Source organism: Cherax quadricarinatus, unplaced genomic scaffold (genome assembly GCF_038502225.1).
Source record: "Cherax quadricarinatus isolate ZL_2023a unplaced genomic scaffold, ASM3850222v1 Contig912, whole genome shotgun sequence".
Classification (NCBI taxonomy): Eukaryota; Metazoa; Arthropoda; class Malacostraca; order Decapoda; family Parastacidae; genus Cherax; species Cherax quadricarinatus.
Genome location: NW_027195938.1, coordinates 1 through 24,750, shown reverse-complemented (window position 1 = coordinate 24,750; position 24,750 = coordinate 1). Strand labels below are relative to the sequence as shown.

The 24,750-nt window shown below is 40.8% G+C and overlaps 1 protein-coding gene across 1 annotated transcript in view; it reads left to right on the top strand.

The window, feature by feature from the left end:
* Window positions 1-20,116, top strand: part of LOC128687537 (uncharacterized) — a gene marked incomplete at its 5' end in the record, with an annotated part of 116,058 nt that extends 95,942 nt beyond the window's left edge. Inside the window, 1 exon segment of the mRNA XM_070080753.1 lies at window positions 19,938-20,116. Within this exon segment, the coding sequence (XP_069936854.1) occupies window positions 19,938-20,058 (121 nt within the window).
* Window positions 20,117-24,750: the final 4,634 nt, after the last annotated feature.

The window sequence follows — 24,750 nt, the reverse complement described above, 5'->3', positions numbered from 1 at the left end:
CTGGGAGTATCAGTATGATACACCAATAAAGACTTCACTTTGCAATCACCATTAGCATTCTACACAACATTAATGTCAGCCTGTCTTTCATAGGCTTATGTCCTGGTAGTGCCTTTTCCTCCTGAGTAATGTAGGTCATGTTTGGCATTTTCTTCCAAAACAAATTATAGACTGAGAAACACAATCACCAGATAATTGTTTTTCATTTATCCATACCAATAACAGTCTCTCTACCTCTTCAATTACAGTGGACCCCCGCATACCGATTTTAATCCGTGCAAGAGGGGTAATTGTTATGCGAAATAATCGGTATGTGAATGAATTTTCCCCATAAGAAATAATGGAAATAAAATTAATCCGTGCAAGACACCCAAAAGTATGAAAAAAAAAATTTTTTACCACATGAAATGTTAATTTTAATACACACAAACTGAAAAAGGCATGCACACTTACATGACACTTACTTTTATTGAAGATCTGGTGATGATTGATGGGATGGGAGGAGGGGAGAGAGAGTGTTAGTGTTTAGAAGGGGAATCCCCTTCCATTAAGACTTGAGGTGTCGAGTCCTTTTCTGGGGTTACTTCCCTTCTTGTTTTAATGCCACTAAGACCAGCTTCAGAGTCACTGGACTTCTTTCGCACAACATATCTGTCCATAGTGGCCTGTACCTCTCGTTCCTTTATGACTTCCCTAAAGTGTTTCACAACATTGTCAGTGTACAGGTTGCCAACACGGCTTGCAATAGCTGTGTGAGGGTGATTTTCATCAAAAAAGGTTTGCACTTCAAGCCACTTTGCACACATTTCCTTAATCTTTGTAGTAGGCAACTTCTTCAATTTCTCTCTCCCCTCCTCTGAACCAGTTTCCTCAGGTCTGGCCTCTTGCTGTTGAAGTTGATCTATCAGCTCATCAGTGGTTAGTTCTTCATTGTCCTCCTCCACCAACTCTTCCACATCCTCCCCACTAACCTCCAACCCCAAGGACTTTCCCAATGCCACAATGGATTCCTCAACTGGCATAATCCTCTCAGGGTTAGCCTCAAACCCTTCAAAATCCCTTTTGTCTACACATTCTGGCCACAGTTTCTTCCAAGCAGAGTTCAAGGTCTTCTTAGTCACTCCCTCCCAAGCCTTACCTATAAGGTTTACACAATTGAGGATATTAAAGTGCTCTCTCCAAAACTCTCTTAGAGTCAGTTGAGTTTCTGAGGTCACTACAAAGCACCTTTCAAACAGAGCATTTGTGTACAGTTTTTTAAAGTTTGCAATAACCTGCTGGTCCATGGGCTGCAGGAGAGGAGTGGTATTAGGAGGCAAAAACTTCACCTTAATGAAGCTCATGTCCCCATAAAGTCGCTCTGCCACGTCTGTAGGATGACCAGGGGCATTGTCTAACACCAGGAGGCACTTAAGTTCTAATTTCTTTTCAGTTAGGTAATCTTTCACATTGGGGGCAAATGCATGGTGTAACCAGTTATAGAAAAAGTCCCTAGTGACCCATGCCTTACTGTTTGCCCTCCACAGCACACACAAATTATCCTTGAGGACATTCTTTTGCCTGAATGGTCTGGGAGTTTCAGAGTGATACACTAATAAAGGCTTAACTTTGCAATCACCACTAGCATTGGCACACTTCAACAAAGTAAGCCTGTCTTTCATAGGCTTATGTCCTGGGAGTGCCTTTTCCTCCTGAGTAATGTAGGTCCTGCTTGGCATTTTCTTCCAAAACAGGCCTGTTTTCATCTCAAGTTGGCTTACTTGTTTCAGGTTTCAGGTGTTCACTGTCTATCAATGCTCCTTGAATTCATGCACATATTTTTCCATGCAGCTTTGTGGTCGAACTCAGGCAGCCTCACCGTGCCATTATCTTCACTATGTGTGCCCTCTATGCTTCTTAAATCTCTCAAACCAACCCTTCCCTTGCTGGACCTTAAATTCCACTCCCACATCATCACTAGTTGCAGGCACCTTTTTTTAATTAAATCCTGATGCAACTTCTAATCCTTTTCTGTATGATCCTTGCTTGAAGGACGCTATCTCCCTGCCCCTCAGCTGTTTTTTTATATCCACACCAATAGAGTCTCTCCAACATCTTCCATCCACTTGCGATCTTTGTTTTAGAAAACACAGTTGAAACCTTTAGGCAAGAAGCAGCTTCCATTGATTGCCTTTCTGGGTGCCACAATAGTAGCGATAGGTTGATTAGGGGTTTTCTTGCTCCTGACCAGGTCGGCGATACGCACTCCACTTTCATACTTATCAATGATCTCTTTCTTCATTTCTATTGAAATTCTCACCCTTATTGGTGTACGGTTGGCACTAGAAGCTTTCTTGGGGGCCCATGGTCACTTATTTTCCAGAAACAGCACCGAAAACACTGTAATAATACGAAATATTCCGATTGTATGCTTGGATGTTACCGCGGAGGCTGGCTGGTAAACAATGGCACGGGCGGCACATGTGAGGCTGGCTGAGGGCGCACATTGGACGTGTCTCGGACGAAAATCGGTGAGCGGGTTTTTAAGCGGTATGCGCGGCAAAATTTTTGCGATTAAAGCAAGCGGTATGCGGATTAATCGCTATGTGATGCCATCGTTATGTGGGGGTCCACTGTATTTGCGATCTCCATTTTGAAAACATACTTGAACCTTTTGCAACAACAGCTTCCTTGATTGCCTGTCTGTTCGCCAAGATAGTACTGATGGTTGAATGTGATTTGTTGTATTGCCTTTCCAACTCAGCCATACACACTCCACTCTCGTATTTTTCAGTGATCTCCTTCTTAATTTCCATCGTAATTCTCACCCTTTTTAACACAGGCTTGGCACTAGAAATCGCATCGGCGATTTTGCCCACTTTGAGCCCTATTTTCGGCCAATTCCAGTGTACTTGTCGACAAAAATCATAACTATTTTGCTAGAACTCCATTTTTTCTATCGAATGAGAAACCACCCATTTACCGATTTCAACTATCCAATACAGTGGTCAGAGTTTAGCAATTTTGCCAATTTCACACAAATTTCAAAAGATGCCAATTTCCGAATAGGGTCCAGAATAAACAAGAAAGACATTCCTGGCACTAAAATAACATTTCCTCTGTTCATTAGTCACGTCCCCATGCCCCTCTTACATTCTTTTACTTTCCACTTTGAATTTTTATTCTCACAAAAAAATAGAAGATTTACTGTTATGCAGACTACTGCATTGGTGTACAAATGGTATAAATATTACCAGCACACTTGTGAAAGAATATTAGACTCACCAGTTGATGTGTATTGGACGCATAGCATGATTTGTTTACTTTTGAACTTTGGTAAAAATTGAACATTTCTGCTATTTTGAGCTCAATTTCAAGGTACTTTTCTTTGTAAAACCAGTCAAAATCATCTCAATTTCTGTAATATGTCTTCCGTTCTATAAAATGAGACCAGGAAAACTAGAATACAACAATAACAACCATACGAAAATACAGTGCAAAGTCGCTGTTTTAATCCAAAAACACGGTCAAAGTTTTTTTTTTTTTCTCATTACGCACTGTGTGCTGCAGGATTTTTTCATAACGCGCACACTGACCACATAGACCCATTCTTTCATATGTAGGCCTACCAGCTTTCACTAGATTTGAGGGTGCTAGAATTTAGGCGTACTAGTAAGTCAAAAACCCTGGTGCGTAAGCCGTACTAGTACAGCCGAAACCCTGAAATGGTTAATTCAAATTCAAAGTTTATTCTCTATAAAGATTACAATGTTGAATTTACAGAATTTGGTTGTTGTGTGGTTTACATGTAGTTAAATAATGATTACAGAGTGTACCACTAGAACGCCTAGCATGGCTAGGCATTTCGGGCAGACTTAGTTTAATTCTTTATTTTAAAATATTACAAATTATGAGGTAAGTTGGTATTATGGCTAAGTGACTAAATACTAGTTTGTGAGTTTAGCAATGTGAATGCTTTTGTTTTGGCACAGTACATAGTTTCAGTATTGGAGTATCATAGGATTCATTATTTTAAGATTGAGATTAATATTTCTGTTTATGGTCAAATGGGTGAGTGAGTGCAAGTGTGAACCACCAGGTGGTATTCGTGTAGTTAGTTGATGGGGTGTATCAGGGAGATAAGATGTTTTCTAATGGTAGTTTTGAAGGTGATGAATGTGTCTGCAGTTCTAGAGTTCTCAGGTAGGGTGTTCCAGATTTTAGGGCCTTTGACATACATTGAATTTTTGTAAAGGTTTAGTCGGACATGGGGAATGTCATAGAGATGTTTGTGTCTGGTGTTATGCCTGTGGGTTCTGTCACAACTATCAAGAAAGCGTTTAAGGTCAAGGTTGATATTGGAGTTTAAGGTCCTGTAGATGTAGAGTGCACAGTAGTAAATGTGGATGTACTGAACAGGGAATAAGTTTAGATCTATGAAGAGTGGGGGGGTGTGTTGCCAGGGATGGGATTTAGTGATTATTCTTACTGCAGCTTTTTGTTGGGTTATTATTGGCTTTAGGTGTGTTGCTGCAGTTGATCCCCAAGCACAAATAGCATAGGTGAGGTATGGATAAATAAGTGAGTGGTATAGTGTGAGAAGGGCATTTTGCGGCATGTAGTATCGTATCTTGGAGAGGATCCCAACTGTTTTGGATACTTTTTTGGTTATGTGTTGGATATGGGTGCTGAAATTCAGGTTGTTTTCAAGGTATAGGCCTAGGAATTTGCCCTCATTATGTCTGGTAATTAGAGTGTTGTTGATCTTAATGTTAATTTGTGCATCTCCTGCTCTGCTACCAAACATAATATAGTAGATTGAACATTAAAATGGTATAAAATACCGACAGATTGTTAGGTAAGACACATATGCAACAGTTAGGTATCTTTATTTCGAAACGTTTTGCCTACACAGTAGGCTTCTTCAGTCGAGTACAGAAAAGTTGATAGAAGCAGAAGAGACTTGAAGACGATGTAATCAGTCCATCACCCTTAAAGTTTTGAGGTGGTCAGTCCCTCAGTCTGGAGAAGAGCATTGTTCCAAAGTTTGAAACAATATGGAGTTGAAGTGACAGGATGGAGCCTTATATAGCGCCAGGAGGTGAGACGTAGGTCACTAGTAGAACGCAGATGTTGGGAGGTTAGGTCCCTCTCAAATCCAGCGGTTCTCACTAGTAGAGGTAGTTGAAGTTGATTTCAGGTCTGTACCAAGACCTGAAATCAACTTCAACTACCTCTACTAGTGAGAACGGCTGGATTTGAGAGGGACCTGACCTCCCAACATCTGCGTTCTACTAGTGACCTTCGTCTCACCTCCTGGCGCTATATAAGGCTCCATCTTGTCACTTCAACTCCATATTGTTTCAAACTTTGGAACAATGCTCTTTTCCAGACTGAGGGACTGACCACCTCAAAACTTTAGGGTGATATACTGATTACGTACGCGTCGCATACGTACAATCCGCATACCGATTGCTTTGATCACAAAAATTTAGCCTCGCATACCGCCCAAAAACCCGCTCACCGGCATTCGTCCGAGACGCGTCCAATGTGCGGCCTGAGCCACGCTCACATGTTCCGCCGGTGGCATTGTTTACCAGCCAGCCTCCGCGGTAACATCCAAGCATACAATCGGAACATTTCGTATTATTACAGTGTTTTTGGTGATTTTTTCTGGAAAATAAGTGACCATGGGCCCCAAGAAAGCTTCTAGTGCCAACCCTACAACAATAAGGGTGAGAATTACTATAGAGATGAAGAAAAAGATCATTGATAAGTATGAAAGTGGAGTGCGTGTCTCCGAGCTGGCCAGGTTGTATAATAAACCCCAATCAACCATCGCTACTATTGGTGGTACAGCTGCTGCTGCTGCTGTACCACCGTCAGCTGCTGCTGCACTGTCAGCTGCTGCTGCTGCTGCTGTTGTACCACCGTCAGCTGCTGCTGCTGCTGTAGTACCGTCTGCTGCTGCTGTAGCATCGTCTGCTGCTGCTGTAGCATCGTCTGCTGCTGCTGTAGCATCGTCTGTTGCTGCTGTAGCATCGTCTGCTGCTGCTGTAGCATCATCTGCTGCTGCTGTAGCATCGTCTGCTGCTGCTGTAGCATCGTCTGCTGCTGCTGTAGCATCGTCTGTTGCTGCTGTAGCATCGTCTGCTGCTGCTGTAGCATCGTCTGTTGCTGCTGTAGCATCGTCTGTTGCTGCTGTACCACCGTCAGCTGCTGCTGCTGCTGTAGCACCGTTGTTGGTGTGGCTTATTGAGAATACCAAGAAACAATTAACCCCAGAGGATTTGCCACCCAGGATAACCCAAAAAAGTCAGTGTCATCGAAGACTGTCTAACTTATTTCCATTGGGGTCCTTAATCTTGTCTCTCAGGATGCAACCCACACCAGTCGACTAACACCCAGGTGAACAGGGAAAAATGCCTGGAACTAGTGCTCATATTGGTGAATTTAAAGCCAGCAAAGGTTGGTTTGAGAGATTTAAGAATCGTAGTGGCATACACAGTGTGATAAGGCCTGTTCTGGAAGAAAATGCCAAACAGGACCTACAGTACTCAGGAGGAAAAGGCACTCCCAGGACAGTGTCTCATCAGTCATTGCTGCATCTTCAATAAAGGTAAGTGTCATTTATTCTTATTTAGTAGAGTAGTACATGCACAATATATATTGTGCATGTACTACTCTACTATTGTGCATGTATCCTTCTCTTTGTGTGTAGGAAAATGTATATTTCATGTGGTAAAAAAATTTTTTTCATACTTTTGGGTGTCTTGCACGGATTAATTTGATTTCCATTATTTCTTATGGGGAAAATTCATTCGCATACCGAACATTTCGCATAACAACCAGCCCTCTTGCACGGATTAAGGTCGCTATGCGGGGGTCCACTGTAGTAGGTTTTGTCAGTGTTAAGCGTAAGTTTATTGGCTGTCATCCAAGTCGATATTTTGATCAGCTCCTCGTTAACAATGGTGTTGAGGGTGGCAAGATTAGGGTGAGAGATGGAATAAATCATGATGTCAGCAAAGAGAATGGGTTTCAGGTGTTGGGATACGTTTGGAAAATCATTGATGTATATGAGGAAGAGCAGGGGACCGTGTTGTTGATGCTGTGTCTTTAATGGTAACATACTGATACCTATTAGTAAGGTAAGATTTGAAATAAGCAATCGCATGGCCTCTTATACCGTAATGGTCAAGTTTGTGGAGTAGGATGTCGTGGTCTACTGTGTCAAAAGCTTTTCTTAGGTCAATAAAAATTCCTAGTGGATATTCCTTATTTTCTAATGCTGTGTAAAGCAGATCTAGCATTTTTATGATTGCATCATTAGTGCTTTTATTTTTCCTAAATCCAAATTGGCAGGGGTGGAGTATGTTTTGTGCTGTTATAAATGAATATAGTCTCCTGTGCACGAGTTTCTCAAAGATTTTGGATAGCAATGGTAAGTTTGATATTGGCCTTAGTTGTTTAAGTCTGTAGGGTCACCACCTTTATGTATTGGTGTAACCCTTGCCATCTTGAGTAGTTTTGGGGAAGGTGCTAGTTTCTAGTGACTTGTTAAAAAGTAATGAAATAGCATGCGAAAAGATATGGGCCACTCGCTTGTACAGTAATGGTGGGACATTAGACAGATTCCCTGAGTTGTTTTTAAGTGACTTTATAATCTCGGTGACTTCCGAGGGCTCAGTTGGTGCAAGATAGAAGGAATTTGGGAAATTCCCATCTAGGTAGTCCCCGGCATGGGCATTAGTATGTGGGATTTTATTGGCGAGATTAGATCCTATGGTTGAGAAGAAGTCGTTTATCTTGTTAGCTGTGTCAGTGGGATGTAGTGGTGTTTCATTAGGTTTAGTTAGGACAATATTCTTGGTTTTTTTCAGTTTGTGGGTCCCTAGAATCTGAGAGAGTGTTTTCCAGGTCTTTTTTATATCTCCTCTAGTGTCTGTGAATCTACTGGAGTAGTATAGTTGTTTGGCTTTCCTTATTACTTTGGTGAGAGCTGATGAATAGTGTTTAAGAATATCTTTGTGTATTAAGCCCTGTCTATATTGCTTTTCATATTGGTGTTTCTTGTCAATGGATTTCAGAATGGTGCTGGTTAGCCATGGGCAAACAAGCCGTTTGTTTGTGATCTGTTTCGTTTTTATAGGACAATGTTTGTTGTATAGTCTAAGTAATTTGTTAAGAAAAATGTCTGTCCAGTCATCAATACCATTGGCCTTGGAGAATTCTGTAGGCTAGTCAACAATCTCTAGGTCAGTTGTGAACTTCCTTATTGAGGCCTCGTCATGGAGTCTAAATGAGACTTTGTTGTATTCAGGTGGTGGTTTATTAATGTTTGTCAGGAGGAAGGTAGGGTAGTGGTCTGTAGTGCTATCTGTGATTATCCCTGATTTAAGGGGGGCTAGTATATTGGTCCATATGTGGTCTATTATGGTTGCACTTGTCTCAGTGACCCTGGTTGGTTTAGTTATTGTTGGTATGAGAAGTGTGTTGTTCATATTGTTGATGAAATCAGTTACAGGCTGATCATCTAGTAAGCCAAGGTTGATGTTGAAGTCTCCAGCTAAGAGAAGGTGGTGCTTATTCATTTGTCTGTTTGTTATTAGTGACTTTAATTTCTCACTGAAATTTGGGATGTTTGTGTGAGGTATCCGGTAAATGGCACCGATTGTTATAGGTTGTTATAGGATTGTTAATAATCACTGGTACATTAAATGTCTTATTTTACATTAATATAGACATTTTCATTAATCCATCTATTACATCTTCTTCAAAATTATGTAAGAAACATGTTACATAGCATATAAACATGCAATGTTTATTATATGCGATGTATATTTAATAATCACTCTTTGGCACATTAAATGTCTTATTTTACATTAATATAGACATTTTTATTAATTCATCTATGATTTTGTCTTCAAAATTATATAAGAAGCACGTTACATATCATGTAGCATATAAACATGGCATATAAACATGCAATGTTTATAAGTTATCGAGTGGAGAGTGGGATGGAGAGTAAACATTAAGTTTTCTCTGATGCACTGTTAGAGAAAACTGTGAATCTGGCGACTGGTGCAGTAACCGCCCTTCATATGCATTTGTTTACAATTCTTGGCAATTATTCATTACTTCTCCCTTTATTTATGATGGCATATAAAGGTAGTTGTTAGAAAGATTAGAAGATTAAACTCAGTGAACATGGTAATAATATGGCTGTGTAGTGTAATATTATGGCTATGTATTGTAATATAGCTGTGTAGCGTAGCCCGGGGGGGGGCTAAATACGTGTACTGTACCTACATCTGCTGCTACCTACACTGACTTCCTACAAATAAATACTACTCACCTCTTGCCCTACATTAAGACTACAAATATTTTAAGATTAGTAATTAATGTACTATAGCAGTAAATGACTGATTAAAGAGGTGTGCAATGTGGACAAGGGTGTAAGCTTTTGTAGAGAAACACCACCCTGACCAAGCTGAAACAAGCCATATCTGCAACATGTTTCCCACTTCAGGGAAATCTTAGAGAGATGCCAGAAACAGACCTCTATGAACAGATTTGCTGTGAGGCAGGGGTCCAGTGACTCTCAAGCTGGTCCTAGTGGCATTAAAAGACAAAGAAGGGAAGTAACCCCAGAGAAGGCTTTGCTACCTAAAGTCTTTATGGAGGGATATTCCCCTTTCAAACACTAACTCCTCCCTCTTTCCTCTTACCTATCTTCCAGAAGCCAGTATTAGCCTTCAATACAGGTATGTAAAACTTACATAATTGTTAAAAAAATAATTTTTTTTTTTTGTGAATAATTTTATTTGGAATGAATGAATTGTATTTCCATTAATTCTTATGGGAAATATTAATTCGGTTTTCGGCCATTTCGGTTATCGGACGACCTTCTGGAACGGATTATGGCTGATAACCGAGGGTCCACTGTTTAAGGGAGGCACACATGGAAACCGACTGCAACAGCTTGTAAGCGATGGCACACTGAGTGGTGGAGTGGCTGGACTGTCTGCTCAGGCCGCGCTCCGGGCACATGAACATGTTCTGGACCAACGTCGTTGGTAGAGTTTTTTGCCGTTAGTTAAGGCATTTTTTGACTGCAAAAAGTGCCGTTAGACGAAATTGTCATTACTTAATGTCGCTGTTAGTTGAGGGTTGACTGTATATTGCTTACAAAACTTATTTGCAAGTTTATTGTAAACAAAATAATGATGAGTACTTATTTCCAGTTGAGTACAACAGTACCATATAGTACCATATGGTACAATGGTACCATATGGTACATTAATCCATTCCTGAGAGCCCATCGTAAGACAAAATGATCATAGGTTGAATTAATTTTCCCCGTAAGAAATAATGGAAATCAAATTAATCCATGCAAGACACCCGAAAGTATGAAAAAAAATTTTTACTGCATGAAATATACATTTTCTACTCTACTAAATGAAGAATAAATGATACCTTTATTGAAGATGCAGCAATGACTGTTGAGACACTGTGTTCTGGGAGTGCCTTTTCCTCCTGAGTAATGTAGGTCCTGTTTGGCATTTTCTTCCAGAACAGGCCTTATCACACTGTGTATGCCACTACGATTCTTAAATCTTTGAAACCAATCTTTGCTTGCCTTAAATTCACCAATATGACCACTAGTTCCAGGCATTTTTTCCTGTTCACCTGGGTGTTTGTCGACTGGTGTGGGTTGCATCCTGGGAGACAAGATTAAGGACCCCAATGGAAATAAGTTAGACAGTCCTCAGTGACACAATGATTTTTTTGGGGTTATCCTGGGTTGCTAACCCTCTGGGGTTAATTGTTTCTTGGTATTCTCGATAAGCCACACCAACAACAGTGCTACAGCAGCAGCAGCTGACGGTGCTACAGCAGCAGCAGCAGCTGACGGTGCTACAGCAGCAGCTGACTGTGCTACAGCAGCAGCTGACGGTGCTGCAGCAGCAGCAGTTGATCGTGGTATGATAGTATTTTAGTATTTCTCAACTTTTTTACCACAGGGTTGGCACTAGAAGCTTTCTTTGGGCTCATGGTGGCTTATTTAGCAGTTAGAAGCACTAAAAACACTGGAATAATACAAAATATTCTAAATGTATGCTTGGGAGTGACTGCTCTGGCTTGTAAACATTGGCACACTAACTGAAGGCAGGCCAGCTGAGGCGGACAGACATGTGGACGTGTACCGGACGAATGCTGTAGGTAGAGTTTTTCAACGTACGTCAGGGTCAAATTTTTATGGGTAGGTCAAACATTTTGTCGGGGGTCCATGCTGTACAGAAAGCATCACTTTGTAGGTCGGTGCGTTACGGCCTTTATTTTCCCCATTTGCAAGCTTGTACGTAGGTTTGCACGGGACATTGTATGTCGAAGGGGAAGTCCACTGTATTAGTAAAGACACCAAAAAAACGAAATGTTCTATTATATATATTTTACATATGTACAGTCAACTGAACTCTATTTTTTCTATCGACATGTTGATTTCTAGAGGCAATGGATGATGACAATTTCAAAATAAGCACTTTGTCTTTTTTCTTTGTTCATCAGTCCCTTAAACTGTCCAAAAAATAGAAGATTTACTGTAGATCTACGTTCATCAACCCATTCATGTGCGTAGCACTACGGCCTTTATCGGCAAAAATTTTCCCTTTGTGCTCCATTTGCAAGCTTGTAAAAAAGACATAGATAGACAACATTTTAATTAAAAAAAACGATCGAGCTCATCACTGCACGTGGACGTAAATCAATGTTTGGACAGTTTAAGGGTTAAACTGCTGAGTCAGGGAGCTTGTGTCCCCACTCAGTCCTGGCTGGTGTCTCGTGGCACCAACACCTCCTACTGGCCATGTGGTACAGGGTATCATATGTTACAGGGTACAATATGGTACATTGTACCATATAGTACAGGGTACCATTTGGTGTGAAATATCATATGTTGCACAGTAGTATATTGTACAGGGTACCATATGGTGCAGGGTAGCATATTGTACAGGGTACCAAATGGTACAGGGTACCATATGGTACAGGGTACCATATGGTACCATACAGTACAGGGCACCATATGGTACAGCTACAGGGATCCATATGGAAATAAGTCACCCTGACTTTTTTGGGTTATTCTAGGATTTTATACATATGCTGCTATGTATGATAATCTATGTAACTGTATTTGTGTACACCTGAAAAAACTTACTCAAGCACATGTGGCATCATAAGTAAGTTTATTTAGGTATACACAAATAAGGTTACATAGATTGTCATACATAGTGGCATTTGTTTGGAGACCTAGGATAACCAAAAAAAGTCAGACAGACGTATTTCCATTAGGGTCCCTGTACCCCGTACCATATGGTACATTACAATGTACCATATTGTACATTGTACCATATGATACCATATGATGCCATTGTATGATGTGGCACCGTTGTACGATATATGTGGCAGTGCCGTGTGCCGTGCCACCATGTGCCATGCCACCATGTTCTTTCGTGTTTTTCACAGTATTTCTTGTGTGCTAGAACTTTAAACTGTGCCAATGAACTTATAAGATATCCTCCAGTGCTTGGAACTAATCTAGCAGAAAATAATATCTACTGAGTCAGAAAAGGAGAATCAGCGTACAATAAGAAAGCATAACCATGCTCCCAGAGGGGAACTTTAGGTCTAGAATGCCATTGTAAAATATTATAATTTTTTTTTTGTCAGAGGAAAGTCAGTCTCCCTGATAATAGTGTGTTATACATAGTGTTATAGTGTACACAGAGGTACCATAGTATATAGATAATAAGTGATATGGTGAAATTTAAAAGTGAAGTATTAGGCCTAAAGAGGCAGGTTCATCTTGTAAACAGTTGCGAGCAGTCGCAAGAACCTCTCACACAGGCCGGCTAGTGTACCTGACATACAAATTAATGATACCAGGGGTAAAACATTCCTGTTGAAATAAGAAGAGGTGCAAAATCTCAAGGAAATATGAAAAGTGTACAGTTTTGTAGAAATACAATAAACAGTGTATAATTGTTAATACTTATTGTGAGGGAGTGACATATACAGTTTGTGGTAAACCTGTAGTTAGCAGCGGTCGCAATATACACAACGAAAATCAAATATTCCTCCAATAATCTTCATTACAGAAGCCACCAGCGCCCAAACATGCAAGTTAGACTTTCTGTATCAAACTGAACACACATTACTCTGTTTAATATTTTTCCAGAGTCCTTTTCGTGAGCTAGTCCAAAATTACCCAATGATCCACTAATCCGGATTTGCTCAGATTGTCTGAATTGCCCGGATCTTGTCCAGTGATTGGATTCAAATGGATTCGTTGATAACAATGTATCCTCTGACTTTTTTCATTGACTGATGGAGCTTTACACACCCTCATCAGACACCCAAACAGTAACTACAACAAATAGATACAATACAGATAGACAGATCTACTGTTAAGGTGATTATTAGTAAAAATATATAGTGGTCCACAAACCGGATTCTTCGGGATTTGCCAGATTTGGGCGGATTCAAACAGTTTTCGTTGGAAATAAAGCCAAACCAGAAGATCTGTTATAAAAAAAAAAAATACCTTGAGGAATTATAGACTAGCTAGCTAGGAGAGTTGGCAAGTATTGTAAGATGACCACCACCATGAAGATCTGTGTAGTCTGCAGCAAGGATAAGGGACGAAAACATGCCTGGATTGCCTGCCATCTCTGTGGTAAATGGTCCCATAGTATATGCAGGGATCTTAAACCAGTGACCACATTTGACATAAACTCAGAGATGTTTTTGGGTCTGCCCAAACGAGATACACCTGTATGAGGAAATGACATCTATATTAAAAGACAAGAACACAAATAAAGGATCCTTCTTGAAAGACGTGTCAGTATGATATGACGGCTGGGAAAATGTGATGGTTGGTAGGGACGGGGCTGTCTTGGACAGTGCTCCTGAGGGTGCTAATGCTGTCCTGGAGGACAGTGCTGTGGGTGCTAGTGTAGTCCTTGAGGACAGTGCTGAGGGTGCTAGTGTAGTCCTGAAGGACAGTGCTCCTGAGGGTGCTAGTGCTGTCCTGGAGAAAAGTGCCCCAGAGGGTTCTAGTGATGTCCTGGAAGACAGTGCTTGTGAGGTTACTAGTGTTGTCCTGGAGGGCAGTGAAGGCAATGCTATTCCCACAATGCACCACTGGCTCCCCGATTTTTTTTATATGGTGCACACTGACCATGGAGACCCATTCTCTCACATGTGGGCCTACCAGCTTTCTCCTGCTTGATTTGAAGCCCCTAGAATTTATGCGTATAGATACGTCAAACACGGTATCTCCTATGACGTATATATACGACCGCGACAGTCAAAGGGTTAATTACAGTTTTACATACACACAACAAATGCTATAGTCTTTAATTATGTATAGTAATATAAAATAACATTTTTACTTACCTTTATTGAAGATTGGTGATGGCATCTGGAAGATAGGGAGGAGGAGAGAGGGAGTTGGGGTTATTGTTTGGAAGGAGAATCCCCCTCCATGAGGACTTCCGGTATCAAAGCCCTCTCTGGGGTTACTTCCCTTCTCTGTATTTTAATACCACTAGGAGCAGCTTGAGTCATTGGACCCCAGTCTCACAAAATAACTGTCTACAGTCATCTGTTTCTGTCTCACAAAATAACTATCCACAGTCGTCTGTTTCTGTCTCACAAAATAACTGTCCACAGTCGTCTGTTTCTGTCTCACAAAATATCTGTCCACAATCGTCTGTTTGTCTCGCAAAATTACTCTACAGTCGTCTGTTTCTGTCTCACAAAATAACTGTCCACAGTCGTCTGTTTCTGTCTCAGAAAATAACTGTCCACAGTCCTCTGTACATCCTGGCAAGCTCAGCAAGTCTCACTCCAATCTCATACTTCTGTATTATTTCCTTCTTCACATCTATGGTGTTTCTCACTTTCTTTACCACAGGGGTACCGCTAGCAAGTTTCTTTGGGCCCAGGGCAACTTATTTCACAGCCCCACAAGCACTAAACACAATTAAATAATCGTAAAATGTGTGAATGAGATCGCAAGTTAGTGTTCACTCAAGCATAAACAAAGCTAGACTGCTCACGCCGCTTGCGCAGGGATGCGGACAGAGCGGGCCAGCGGACAGGTCCCGTACCTGGCGGTCCGAAAATAGGGGCGCGTTCGATAATAGGGACACAGTTTGTCCGAAATAATGGTCTTATTTTCGAAACGTTCGATATGTGATACATTTGATTTTTGAGGTTCCACTCTAATAATAATACAGTGGACCCTCACATAGCGCTATTAATCCGTTCCTGAGAGCTCAATGTTATGCGAAATTATCGTTATGCGAATTAATTTTCCCCATAAGAAATAATGGAAATCAAATTAATCCGTGCAAGACACCAAAAGTATGAAAAAAAAAAAATTTACCACATGAAATATTAATTTTAATACACACAAACTGAAGAAGACATGCACAGTTACATGACACTTACCTTTATTGAAGATCTGGTGATGATTGATGGGATGGGAGGAGGGGAGAGTGTTGATGGTCTTAGTGTTTAGAAGGGGAATCCCCTTCCAATAGGACTTGAGGTGTCAAGTCCTTTTCTGGGGTTACTTCCCTTCATCTTTTAATGCCACTAGGACTAGCTTGAGAGTCACTGGACCTCTGTTGCACAACATATCTGTCGATAGTGGCCTGTACCTCTCGTTCCTTTATGACTTTCCTAAAGTGTTTCACAACATTGTCAGTGTAATAGTCACCAGCACGGCTTGCAATAGCTGTGTGAGGGTGATCTTCATCAAAAAAGGTTTGCACTTTAAGCCACATTGCACACATTTCCTTAATCTTTGAAGTAGGCAACTTCTTCAATTTCTCTATCCCCTCCTTCGGAGCAGTTTCCTCAGGTGTGGCCTCTTACTGTTGAAGATGATCTAGCAGCTCATCAGTGGTTAGTTCTTCATTGTCCTCCTCCACCAACTCTTCCACATCCTCCCCACTAACCTCACCAATATGAGCACTAGTTCCAGGCATTTTTTCCTGTTCACCTGGGTGTTAGTCAACTGTTGTGGGTCGCATCCTGGGGGACAAGATTAAAGACCCCAATGGAAATAAGTTAGACAGTCCTCGATGATGCACTGACTTTCTTGGGTTATCCTCGGTGGCTAACCCTCCAGGGTTAATCGTTTCTCGGTAATTGTTTCACGTTATGCTACACCAGGCCCGGTGGCCTGGTGGCTAAAGCTCCCGCTTCACACACGGAGGGCCCGGGTTCGATTCCCGGCGGGTGGAAACATTTCGACACGTTTCCTTACACCTGTTGTCCTGTTCACCTAGCAGCAAATAGGTACCTGGGTGCTAGTTGACTGGTGTGGGTCGCATCCTGGGGGACAAGATTGAGGACCCCAATGGAAATAAGTTACAGTCCTCGATGATGCACTGACTTTTTTGGGTTATCCTGGGTGGCTAACCCTCCGGGGTTAAAAATCCGAACGAAATCTTATCTTATCTCTTATCTTAACAACACTCTCTCCACATCTTCGAGTAATACAGCTGATGGTGGTGCAGCAACAACAACAGCTGACTGTGGTGCAGCAGCAGCTGTGGTGCAGCAACAGCTGACCATGGTGCAGCAGCATTATTATTATAATCAAGGGGGAAGCGCTAAACCCGAAGGATTATACAGCGCCTGGGGGGGGGATGTGGAAGGCATTCAGGCTTAATTCGGGGAACTGGAGCATGCACAGATCCGATTCCCTAAATCAAGAGCCCCTCACCAACATCAAGGAACGTTCCTTGAGGTGCAGCAGCAGTTGTGGTGCAGCAACTGCTGACTGGTCCAATAACAGCTGACCGTGGTGCAGCAGCAGCTGACTGTGGTACAATAGTATTTATCACCCTTTTTACCACAGGGTTGGCACTAGAAGCTTTCTTTGGGCCCATGTTGGCTTATTTAGCAGTTACAAGCACTATAAATAATGGAATAATACAAAATGTATCGAATGTATGCATGCAACCGGCCACCCTGGCTTGTAAACAATGACAGCAAGGCAGGCGCTCAGGCTGGACAGACAGGTTCGGGACGAGTCATGTTCAGAAACAGCTGATGGTGATGCAACAGCAGCTGACCGTGGTGCAGCAGCAGCTGACTGGTCCAGCAGCAGCTGACTGGTCCAGCAACAGCTGACTGGTCCAGCAACAGCTGACTGGTCCAGCAGCAGCTGACTGGTCCAGCAACAGCTGACTGGTCCAGCAACAGCTGACTGATCCAGCAACAGCTGACTGGTCCAGCAACAGCTGACTGGTCCAGCAACAGCTGACTGGTCCAGCAACAGCTGACTGATCCAGCAATAGCTGACTGATCCAGCAACAGCTGACTGATCCAGCAACAGCTGACTGGGCCAGCAACAGCTGATCGTGGTGCAGCAGCAGCTGACTGATCCAGCAACAGCTGACTGGTCCAGCAACAGCTGATCGTGGTGCAGCAGCTGACTGGTCCAGCAACAGCTGATCGTGGTGCAACAGCAGCTGACTGATCCAGCAACAGCTGACTTGTCCAGCAACAGCTGATTGTGGTGCAGCAGCAGCTGACTGATCCAGCAACAGCTGACTGGTCCAGCAACAGCTGACCGTGGTGCAGCAGCAGCTGACTGTGGTATGATAGTATTTCTCACCCTTTTTACCACTAGAAGCTTTCGTGGGGCCCATGGTCACTTATTTTGCAGATGAAATCACCAAAAACGCTGTAATAATACGAAATGTTCTGATTGTATGCTTGGATGTTACCGCGGAGGCTGGCTTGTAAACAATGCCACCTGCGGAACATGTGAGGCTGGCTCAGGCCGCACATTAGATGCGTCTAGGACGAATAGCGTTGAGCGAGTTTTTTAGCAGTATGCGGGGCAAAATTTTAGTGATAAAATGTATCGGCATGCGGATTTAACGTTATGTGATGCCAACGGTATGCGAGGGTCCACTGTAATAATAATAATAATATGTATGATAATAATATGTATAATAATACGTATAATAATCCAGAAGTATGTTCATAATGACCGAATATAATAAATAGATTAGTCATAATGAATTACAAAATTACATAATTATCGCATTAGGTAATCGTTATGCGGGGGTCCACTGTAATAATAATAATAATAATAATAATAATAATAATAATAATAATAATAATAATAATAATAATAATAATAATAATAATAATAATATACTATATAATAATAATATGCAAAATAATAATAGTACATGTATAATAATATAATACAATAATATTCATAATAATAATATATGTATAATAATAATACATATATAATAATAATAATGTACTACATATAACAATTATAAAAGACGGCTTCAAAAGGCTGTCACTAGATGGGAGTGTTTACCACAACTAAGAGGGAGCGGTTGTGGCTGCCTCCACCTGTTACATGATGACATATTTTATTCATTTTAGAGTATATATCATGTTTCTATGTTAGTTTTATTGTTTGTTATGTCATATTAGATGAACTGTGATATATAAATAAGCAGTATAGATGATATTACCAAAATTATTCATGAAGTATTTTCATCGGTCTCCAGACGAACTCTCGTCCACTGCCGACACCGCCCATACCACTAGATGAATGACATATTTTATTCATTTTAGAGTATATATCAGGTTTGTATGTTATTTACATTATTTATTATGTCATATTAGATGAAGTAAGATAGATAAATGAGCCGTAGAGTTGATATTAGCGAAATTATTGAAATACAGAATTCCACGGAATGGATTAATTGCATTTCAGTTAATTTAAATGAGGAAAATTGACTCTGCAAACGAGCAAATCCAGTTGCGAGCAAGGTCATGGAACGGATTAAACTTGCAAGTAGAGGTTCCACTGTACATTATATTGGTCTCACAGGCCACACATGTTACTAGAAAAAAAGAAAAAAATTAGAAAAGAAAAGAAGAAAAGTATTAAAAATGTAAAATAAAAAAATGCGATTTTGCTGAAATCACTGAAGTTGCCACCACCTGGTCATTGTGGGTCAGCTTCCTGCCGCTGTATCTCGGTAAGTACTGATCAGAATTTTGTTGGTTGTTTTATTATCTTCACAAAAATATTATCTTTAATTCTGTAAGAATTTTTTTTTTTTTTTCCCAAATTCTTCGACGCTGGGGCACCCCTTCAGATTTTGGCCTTGAACCCTGAAAGGGTTAAGGTACTTTCCTGTGTAAAACCAATCAAAATTATATCTATTTTTGTAATATATCTTCCATTCTATCAAATGAGACCAAAAAAATGAGAATACAACCATACAAACCATACGAAAAGACACCGCAAAGTCTCTGATTACACCAAAAGCATTTTTTTTTCTCATTATGCACTGTGTGCTGCAGGATTTTTTTATATGGTGCACACTTACCACACATACTTATTCTCTCATATATAGGCCCAAATTTACCGTTACAGCTTATCTGATTTAGCTGAGCTCATGGCGACTGACAGTGGCTTCAAAGCCACCTTATCTTTTATGGAAAATGTACAGCGTATGTGCTTTACACAATGAGAAGCATTTCTTTTATTCGTTGGACCCATGGTTAAGGCTAGAAGTGAGCAGGTTATAACAATAAATGGAGAAAAAGAAATTGGATTGACTTAGCCAGCAAGTAGCGCAACCAAACAGTAGCGGCAGGTTGGTGTGGCGACTCTCGAAATTTGAAATTATGCTAGCCAAAATTAGTGCTGGATTACTGATTGCCGGATTAGTAATGTCCAACCTGTACTTTGAATTTTCATTTCACATAATTCTGTTTGAAAGCTTATCTTAATCCTCATTTTATGCTACAAACACTCAGGGAGATATACTTTGAATAATATATAACATCATGTCAGTTTTTGTGACTTATATATATATTATTTGTGCTTGCAGGTACACTGTATATCAACTGACAGATGAAATGGCTTTTAAATCTCCCTGGGCTGGAAGTACTACCCTCTTAGTAGTGTGTGGTGATGTTCCAGCTCATGTTTCTACAGTTTTCATCAGGTAATGTTAAATTAGTGTACACGTTACCAACATTTCTAAATTTGAATTAGAAGGCAATACGTAGAATAAAAGTGACAGTTGATAAATTAGACACGTGCAACTCTTGGGTATCTTTATTGAGGAAACATTTCGCCACACAGTGGCTTCATCAGTCCATACAAAGGAGAATCTTGAAGAACAGGAGGAGAATGAGGTAATCAGTCCCTCAACCTTGAGTCAATGTGGTCAGTCCATCAATCTGTTCAAGATTGATGGACTGACCACATCGACTCAAGGTTGAGGGACTGATTACCTCATTCTCCTCCCGTTCTTCAAGATTCTCCTTTGTATGGACTGATGAAACCACTGTGTGGCGAAACGTTTCCTCAATAAAGATACCCAAGAGTTGCACATGTGTCTAATTTATCAACATGTCGGTTCTCTGAACCATTCATCTACAAAAGTGACAGTACTGTTGGTGGAACAGTTCATAAAAACCCTTGTTTTACACAATATTTATGTTTGTTATGAAGCATCATCATCAAGTAACAATTTTACTTTTTACTTGATAATCGTCCGAACAACAACTCAGAAGTATCCTCACTAAAGTGTGGATTATTTGTGAATAAAGAATATTAGAAGTACAGGTCTCCCTCAACATTCGCGAGGGTTAGGGGATCAAAAGCCTCGTGAATGTTGAAAAATCACAAATGTTTGGTGCCTCAATATACAGTGGACCCCTGCCTTACAATATTAATCCGTTCCTGAGAGCTCATCATAAGTCGAAATTATCGTTAGCCGAATTAATTTTCCCCATAAGAAATAATGGAAATCAAATTAATCCATTCTTGACACCCCAATGTATGAAAAAAAAAATTTTACCACATGAAATATTAATTTTGATACACACAAACTGAAGAAGACATGCACAATTACTAGTCTACTAAGAATAGAATACATGACACTTACCTTTATTGAAGATCTGGTGATGATTGATGGGATGGGAGGAGGGGAGAGTGTGGAAGTTATTGTTTAGAAGGGGAATCCCCTTCCATTAAGACTTGAGGTAGCAAGTCCTTTTCCAGGGTTACTTCCCTTCTTCTTTTAACCCTTTGAGGGTTTTGGTCGTACTAGTACGTCTTACGCGTAGGGGTTTTTGTCGTACTAGTACGCATAAATTCTAGCGGCCTCAAATCTCACAGGAAAAGGCTGATAAGCCTAGATGTGAGAGAATGGGTCTGTGTGGTGGGTGTGCGCAGTAGGAAAAAAATCTGGGACCCAGTGGTGCATTGTGGGAATGCCATCATAGTACACAACTTCCACCGTGCCCTGTGGTAAGAAGTTCCTCACTCCTCGGCGAATTGGGACACTTTTGTTCCCCAGTGACAGTTCTAATACAGATGGAAGTGACAGTGAAGATGAGTTTCAAGGTTCTGGTGAGGTTTTGACCGAAACTAATGACCATAATATGGGTAATAGTGAGGAAAACCCAGACAACCCACAGCCTTCCACCTCTGGTGCTGGGCCATCTTGTTCACGTTCAGTTGTACCAGAATCAAAGAGGAAACTCCTATTTTCCAAAATCCCAGACTCAGATGTGAGCATTGGTGATGATAGTGATAGTGATTATGAACTACAAGCTCTTCAAACTTGTTCCAAGAATGGAGGAGGAGGAGGAGGCAGAGGAGGAGGAGGCAGAGGAGGAGGAGGCAAGAGGAGGAGGAGGCAAGAGGAGGAGGAGGCAAGAGGAGGAGGAGGCAAGAGGAGGAGGAGGCAGAGGAGGAGGAGGAGGAGGAAGAAGAAGAGGAGGAGGAGGAGGAGGAAGAAGAGGAGGAGGAGGAGGAGGAGGAGGAGGAAGAAGAAGAGGAGGAGGAGGAAGAAGAAGAAGAATACGTAATGATAACAATAATACATAATAATAATAATACATAATAATAATACATAATAATAATACATAATAATAATAGGTAATAATAAATGTTCACCCATGACAGTAACAAGATAAGGGGAGATAACATCTGATAAGTGCTGACGTTTGATGAGGGTAAATGAGGGTAGAGCTGATGCCAAAAGATGAGATAAACATCTCCCTCCCTTTGTTTTTGCTGGTATACTAACATTTCTGTCTGTCTATTTGCCTGTCTGTCAAGCTTCCTGTCTATCCGTCTAGCTCTCTGTCTCAGAGAGCCACAAGACTGTGTCATCACTTTTACTCACATCTTCAAGCAGAGTATAGCACTTTGTCTGGGTTTCTTGGGTTATCCTAGGTAATTTATACTATGTATACTTGTATTTATGTGTACCTGTGAGACAGAGATAAAAAGACAGATAGAATGAGGGAGAAAGATAATTAGATAGAATGGAGGAAGGGAAGCAGCATCCGACCCCATTGTTTTGACAGGCGGGAGGGGGGAGTGAGTAATGAGACAATATGTCATTTTGACAGCTGCCGACTCCTGGTAATTTACACTATGGAGGAGGAGGAGAAGGAGAAGGAGGAAGAGTAGGGGGAAGAGGAAGAAGAGGAGGAGGAGGAAGAGGAAGAGTAGGAGGAAGAGGAATAAGAGGAAGAGGAGGAGGAAGAGGAATAGTAGGAGGAAGATTAGGGGGAAGAGGAGGAAGAGGAAGAAGAGGAGGAAGAGTAGGGGGAAGAGGACGAGTAGGAGGACGAGGAAGAAGAGGAAGAGGAAGAGTAGGAGGAAGAGGAAGAGTAGGAAGAAGAGGAAGAGTATGAGGAAGAGTAGGGGGAAGAGGAGGAAGAGGAAGAAGAGGAGGAGGAGGGTGGAACACTAGTACACTGGTACTGGTACACTAACATTTCTGTCTGTCTATTTGTCTGTCTGTCAAGCTCCCTGTCTATCTGTCTATCCGTCTAGCTCTCTGTCTCAGAGAGCCACAAGACTGTGTCATCACTTTTACTCACATCTTCAAGCAGAGTATAGCACTTTGTCTGGATTTCTTGGGTTATCCTAGGTAATTTATACTATGTATACTTGTATTTATGTGTACCTGTGAGACAGAGATAGACAGACAGATAGAAAGAGAGAGACAGATTGAAAGAGATAGAATGAGGGAGAAAGATAAAACACCATTGTGTATGACACCATGTTTCAGAGTTCCACAAGCTGCAGAACTAATAGGAATATGTTCAGTGACTGTATATTGGTATATATATTATAGAACAATAATAATAAACAATGTTTTGTATTGTTTGTTTTTGTAAACAAGTTTTGTAAACAATATATTGATAATTATGTTTGAGTGCTTATTGTGTTGTATACAACGAGTGTATATATGTACATTGCACCTTACTTTGGTCTCATAGGCCACATAAGTTATGTGAAAAAATAAAATAGTGAAAAAAACAACAAACCTTCAAATACAAGTAAACTAAAGTTTACCGGGTGAGTGGCAGTCGCCGCTGTTGCCATACGCGGCTCATTTTCTGCAAACTTCATGCATCCATATCTCCGTAAGTATTGATGGTAAATTTTTTTTGTTTATCCTATAATGTTTAGAAAAAAAAACTCTATTTTTTCATAAGAAAAAATAATTTTTTTTTTTTTTTGAAATTTGGCCGACCCTGAGAACGAGTTTCGGAGAGGGCCTGTCGACCCTCAAAGGGTTAATGCCACTAGGACCAGCTTGAAAGTCACTGGACCTCTGTCGCACAACAAATCTGTCCATAGAGCTCTGTACCTCCCGTTCCATTAAGACTTTCCTAAAATGGGCCATAACATTGTCATTGTACAGGTTGCCAACACGGTTTGCAGTAGCTGTGTCAGGGTGATTTTTCATCCATAAAGGTTTGCAGTTCAACCCACTTTCCACACATTTCCTTAATCTCTTTTTTTCAATTCCATGCTAATTCTTGCTCTTTTTACCACAGGGATGGCACTAGAAGCTTTCTTGGGGTCCATGGTGACTTATTTTGCAGGTAAAAGTAGGTCTTAGATAACATGGATGTGTAATGTCGCCATGGTTGTTTAATTTATTTATAGATGGGGTTGTAAAGGAAGTAAATGCTATGGTGTTCGGGAGAGGGGTGGGATTAAATTATGGGGAATCAAATTCAAAATGGGAATTGACACAGTTACTTTTTGCTGATGATACTGTGCTTATGGGAGATTCTAAAGAAAAATTGCAAAGGTTAGTGGATGAGTTTGGGAATGTGTGTAAAGGTAGAAAGTTGAAAATGAACATAGAAAAGAGTAAGGTGATGAGGGTATCAAATGATTTAGATAAAGAAAAATTGGATATCGAATTGGGGAGGAGGAGTATGGAAGAAGTGAATGTTTTCAGATACTTGGGAGTTGACGTGTCGGCGGATGGATTTATGAAGGATGAGGTTAATCATAGAATTGATGAGGGAAAAAAGGTGAGTGGTGCGTTGAGTTATATGTGGAGTCAAAAAACGTTATCTATGGAGGCAAAGAAGGGAATGTATGAAAGTATAGTAGTACCAACACTCTTATATGGGTGTGAAGCTTAGGTGGTAAATGCAGCAGCGAGGAGACGGTTGGAGGCAGTGGAGATGTCCTGTTTTAGGGCAATGTGTGGTGTAAATATTATGCAGAAAATTCGGAGTGTGGAAATTAGGAAAAAGTGTGGAGTTAATAAAAGTATTAGTCAGAGGGCAGAAGAGGGGTTGTTGAGGTGGTTTGGTCATTTAGAGAGAATGGATCAAAGTAGAATGACATGGAAAGCATGTAAATCT